Source organism: Sinocyclocheilus grahami, unplaced genomic scaffold (genome assembly GCF_001515645.1).
Source record: "Sinocyclocheilus grahami isolate Dianchi unplaced genomic scaffold, SAMN03320097.WGS_v1.1 scaffold1612.1, whole genome shotgun sequence".
Taxonomy (NCBI): Eukaryota; Metazoa; Chordata; class Actinopteri; order Cypriniformes; family Cyprinidae; genus Sinocyclocheilus; species Sinocyclocheilus grahami.
This window is the reverse complement of record NW_015506791.1, coordinates 12,181-17,456: the sequence shown is the minus strand read 5'-3', so window position 1 is coordinate 17,456 and position 5,276 is coordinate 12,181. Positions and strand designations below refer to the sequence as shown.

The 5,276-nt window shown below is 40.0% G+C and overlaps 1 protein-coding gene across 1 annotated transcript; it reads right to left on the bottom strand.

Annotated features, from left to right (window-relative positions):
* Positions 1–2,042: 2,042 nt before the first annotated feature.
* Positions 2,043–2,719, bottom strand: LOC107571551 (microfibril-associated glycoprotein 4-like). Its single transcript, XM_016257872.1, has 2 exons — positions 2,557–2,719; positions 2,043–2,373 (listed from the first exon to the last, which is right to left on the bottom strand). The coding sequence occupies exons 1-2, from the start codon at positions 2,711–2,713 to the stop codon at positions 2,123–2,125; spliced, it is 408 nt and encodes a 135-aa protein (XP_016113358.1). The 5' UTR covers positions 2,714–2,719; the 3' UTR covers positions 2,043–2,122.
* Positions 2,720–5,276: the final 2,557 nt, after the last annotated feature.

Below are 5,276 nucleotides of genomic sequence, written 5' to 3'. Positions count from 1 at the left end.
AGATGGCAACAGTTCAAAGAGGAAGTGGGCTGGGTGTGAGGGATCCAGAATTATTTTATCAGCCCTTTTTCTCTGTCTGGATAAGTGCAGTTCTTGTAAAGTGGGGAGGGTTGTGCCAGTGATTCGCTCAGCAGTCCGGATTATCCGCTGAAATCTTCTACGTTCTGATTTAGTAGCTGAGCTGAACCAGACAGTTATAGAAGTGCAGAGAACGGATTCAATGATGGCTGAGTAGAACTGTGTGAGCAGCTCCTGTGGCAGGTTGAACTTCCTCAGCTGGCAAAGGAAGTACTGTACATCCTCTGCTGGGCCTTCTTGACAATGGAGTCTATGTGGAACTCCCATTTCAGGACATGAGAGATGGTGGTGCCCAGAAATCTGAAGGACTCCACTGTTGTTACAGTGCTGTTCATGATGGTGAGTGGGGAGAGTACTGTTTTTTTTCCTGAAGTCCACTATCATCTCTACAGTTTTGAGTGTGTTTAGCCCCGGGTTGTTATAACTCCACCAGACAGCCATCTCTTTAACCTCCTTTCTGTAAGCAGGGGGGTGCCAATGCTGATCATACGGGTGCAAGATGAGAATTTTCCCAGCTTTACTAGCTGCTGTCTGTCTGTCAGGAAGCTGGTGGTCCAATGACAGATGGAGGTGGGCACAGAGAGCAGAGTTAATTTGGACAGGGGGAGGTTTGGGATTATAGTGTTGAAGTCCACAAACAGGATCCTCACATACGTCCCTGGTCTGTCCAGATGTTGTAGGATATAATGTAGTCTCATGTTGACTGCATAATTCACAGACCTGCTTGTTCGGTAAACAAACTGCATGGGGTCCAACAAGGATCCAGTGTTTTTGGTCTGTTTATACAAGACTGTCCCCATTCCTGTAGGCATCTTCTTTGGCCTGATAAAGCTATCTGAGTTTTGCAGTGAACCACAGTTTGTCACTGTTGTAAGTTAAATGAGTCCTGGTAGGACTCCACATATCCTCACATAAACTGATACAGAATATATTACCTTGTCCAGATTGGTGGCAGCAACTTCAGAAACACTCCAATCAGTGCAGTCGAAGCAGGCTTGTAAATCCCGCTCTGCTTCATTAGTCCATCTTTTTACAGTCCTTATTACAGGTTTAGCTGATTAAACAGGGTTTGCAGGTCTTAAAAGGTCTTTAAAAGATATTTCCACACATTAAGGCCTTAAAAACCTATTTAATCAGAGAAGAAAGTCTTAAATTCATAAAGGCATAGCATTAAATGTTGCATGCACTTAAAAAAAACAAATCAGATTTTTTATAATAATTTATCTTGCAGAGTGTTTTTGTCTTGTTTTTCAGTACAAATATCTAAACATCCTTAAATCAAGATATGTTTACTTGAAATGCAAAATGACAATAGTTGAAGTCTTGTTTTCTGAGAACGTGAACAAAATTAAATGAGTTTATACTTGAAACAAAAACAAATAGCTGTCAGTGAGCTATGAAAACATGTTTTCCCTTTATGAATTAAGTTGATTTTTTTCTAATCCTGGATATTTGATATATATGTCATTTTGCTATAAACTTTATTTGCACTGGAAAACAAGAATACTGAAGAAGAACAGTACTTTTTTGCAATGTGATCAGAAGGCAGCAGAAGTTATTTACATATTCTAGCTTTTTTGTTAAATGAATTAAAACAATGGAGATCCGTTGCTAATGCTAATGCAATTCATGTTCTGCTCTCTAGACATTTATATGTAGAGAACACATTGACATATTGTGTTCCCTTCAATTGGTCCTTAAATTTGATTTACTCCTAAAAACATTACACATATTGACATTCATAAAATCTGCAGAAACCCTGAATAAACTATTTTAAATCATATATGAAGCCCACATGAGTATTGCCTCCTTAGTTGGTTAATACTTAAAACACACAAAAACAACATACTGCTTTGCATAAACTTTTATTGCTTCAAAATCAAAGCAGACAAAGCATGCCGAAAAGTCATGAACCCAATTTCAACACATTTTTATTTAAGGACAATGGATTTGATTTTTCAGCATATTTTAAGAAAGATCCACATGCATGCATAAAGTTGTGGATGTGTGCACAAGCTGCAGTGAAGCTTTTGTAAGCCCTGTTCTACATCACGCGTCTGATCTTCATGGTGACGGTCTTCAGAGATTTATAGTTGCCCTTCCAGTAGTACCAGAAGGGCCCACTCATCAAACTGCCATCATCTTTCCCCCACCAATACAGACCAGTAGGGTTTGTATAATCACAACCGTTGTACCAAAACCCTCCTTGAGAGTATTTTTTAGCACAGTTCTGTCCTGAATTATCTTTGTCAAAGGTGGAGAACTTCATTCCATTATGATAACCAAAAGTCTGAGCTGCAGAAAGGAGAAACATTTATTATAGGCACTTTCATTTGGACGTCTAAAATGACTTTTTTTTTAAATAACCTTTTTAAAAAATAATTGTTTTATGCATGGTCTAACACATTCTATTCCTCCTTTATCATTAGGGTCACACAATTGAAAACTGGAAATTTAAACATCTGCAGTTTGTTTCACCTGCTCCTCCATCTACAAAGCCGGTCACATGCAGTTTGTACTCATCAGCCTCAGAGTCCACAGAGAAAGACTCGTACAGAGAATAAGCCTTCTTCCCCTCAAAGTCCTCCAAATCTATTCTAAGTTTATACTGATACATGCTGGTCAGCTGGTGCATAAACTCTAAACCTGTTGAAAACATGAAAGGAAACTGGTTTAGTAAATCAAAGAACAAATATAAATCTGCATTTATACTGCAGTCCTGATTAAATGTCCAAGTTTTCAATGTGCCTGATTGTTTATTTTATTATTTTATCAGCCCTTTTTCTCTGTCTGGATAAGTGCAGTTCTTGTAAAGTGGGGAGGGTTGTGCCAGTGATTCGCTCAGCAGTCCGGATTATCCGCTGAAATCTTCTACGTTCTGATTTAGTAGCTGAGCTGAACCAGACAGTTATAGAAGTGCAGAGAACGGATTCAATGATGGCTGAGTAGAACTGTGTGAGCAGCTCCTGTGGCAGGTTGAACTTCCTCAGCTGGCAAAGGAAGTACTGTACATCCTCTGCTGGGCCTTCTTGACAATGGAGTCTATGTGGAACTCCCATTTCAGGACATGAGAGATGGTGGTGCCCAGAAATCTGAAGGACTCCACTGTTGTTACAGTGCTGTTCATGATGGTGAGTGGGGAGAGTACTGTTTTTTTTCCTGAAGTCCACTATCATCTCTACAGTTTTGAGTGTGTTTAGCCCCGGGTTGTTATAACTCCACCAGACAGCCATCTCTTTAACCTCCTTTCTGTAAGCAGGGGGGTGCCAATGCTGATCATACGGGTGCAAGATGAGAATTTTCCCAGCTTTACTAGCTGCTGTCTGTCTGTCAGGAAGCTGGTGGTCCAATGACAGATGGAGGTGGGCACAGAGAGCAGAGTTAATTTGGACAGGGGGAGGTTTGGGATTATAGTGTTGAAGTCCACAAACAGGATCCTCACATACGTCCCTGGTCTGTCCAGATGTTGTAGGATATAATGTAGTCTCATGTTGACTGCATAATTCACAGACCTGCTTGTTCGGTAAACAAACTGCATGGGGTCCAACAAGGATCCAGTGTTTTTGGTCTGTTTATACAAGACTGTCCCCATTCCTGTAGGCATCTTCTTTGGCCTGATAAAGCTATCTGAGTTTTGCAGTGAACCACAGTTTGTCACTGTTGTAAGTTAAATGAGTCCTGGTAGGACTCCACATATCCTCACATAAACTGATATATGAAGTAACAAACATAATTTTCAAAATGACCAGAATCAAACTCACCGTATGTGCTCAGAAACTTGTGAATGTTCAGGCGACGAATGTGTCTTTAAATATCTTTCTGATTGTCAGGACCCTCCTCTTTATCTGACATTTGCAAAAAAAATTTAAATCTTGATTGGACAGTCAGAGGTTCGATGCCATAAAAGGACAAGATTCTGTTAATTTCATTTTTTTTAGAGCAACATGCTTTATCATCTTCAGAGGAATTAAAAGAGACATCTGAAAAGTGTTGATAAAGTGATAATCTGCAACCGATTGCAACAGACAGCTTAAGAAAAACAGTTCAGAAAACCCTTTTCTTAGTTTAAGGGGTTTGATACAACCAGGTCCTGATGCCGTTGACATGCAAATATTCAAATATCTTTAACATGATGTTGATGACTAAATAGGGCGACCATACAATTTTTGTGTCCAGTCCTGCCCGCTCCTTCAAACTTTCTAATATTGCTTATAATTTTCGTGCATCAGGGAGACGCTATCAATATGTGAAGTATTTAAATCTCTTTTGAATGAGCGCTCGCCATTCACTTTCGATTTCGGAATCACGCGTGCTCTGTGTAAAGGAAGCACATCTTACGAGATAAGATATTTGTCAGAGCTCAGGATCTGTTGAGCGGCAAATTTCACAGCATGGTCTTGTCCGTGATCTCTCATCTCAACCCGTGATCAGTGAAATCTGACTCCTGCAGTTTGTGTTGGATACAGAGTTGTGCTTTTTTTTCATAGAATTGGGCTACTGTTGCAATGGGTTGATTTCCCCCCGTGGGATAAAGGTTTGAAATACTGTATAAACTACATCTGACTGAAATACTTGTATTGAAACCTTTTGCATTCTACCTAAAACTGTGGTAGATGTTAAGTTTTGTGAAGGAGGGCTACTGGTAGAATGCCTTTTAGCCGTGTTTATGATCAATGTGCATAACAGTGACTGTCATGTAAAATATGTATTTTAGTTATGGAAATCACATTTTGAGTTTAATATTTTGGATCAGGTCATTGCACTACTTGCACTAGGCAAGTAATATTATCGGTGTACAAAGTCTTATCCAGATTATTATCCCGATCCACTCTGTGAAGGTGAGCATTTCTCATTCAAATACACCGCACCAGAAACACGGCGTGTCGCAATCTGTGACGAAGCAGGCGAGAGCCAATGATCGTTCGATTATCCTCCTGTAAATCCTGTCATTTCTTGAAGCATTTGAATTTAACAAGCGCGTAGTGTTGCCAAATTGGGCGGTTTTGAGTTTGATTGTGCGAGTAAAAAATGGTTTGGGCGTGTGGACAAAATTTGGGCTGGTTTGGTGGTTTTCAAACATCTAAACTGTATAGGCCTATTGGTTAAAAATCAAAACACACACTGCTGAGTCGGCTGGTGCTGATGTTGACATTGCGTCCGCTCTTTTAGCCAATCAGGGATCAGCGGACATACGTGAT

Excerpts from the sequence above, each read along its gene's own strand:
- LOC107571551 (XM_016257872.1), bottom strand. The coding sequence starts at position 2,713 with ATGCACCAGCTGACCAGCATGTATCAGTATAAACTTAGAATAGATTTG. Across the intron at positions 2,374-2,556 it reads CTTTGTAGATGGAGGAGCAG|CTCAGACTTTTGGTTATCAT; the intron begins GTGAAACAAACT and ends TCCTTTCTGCAG.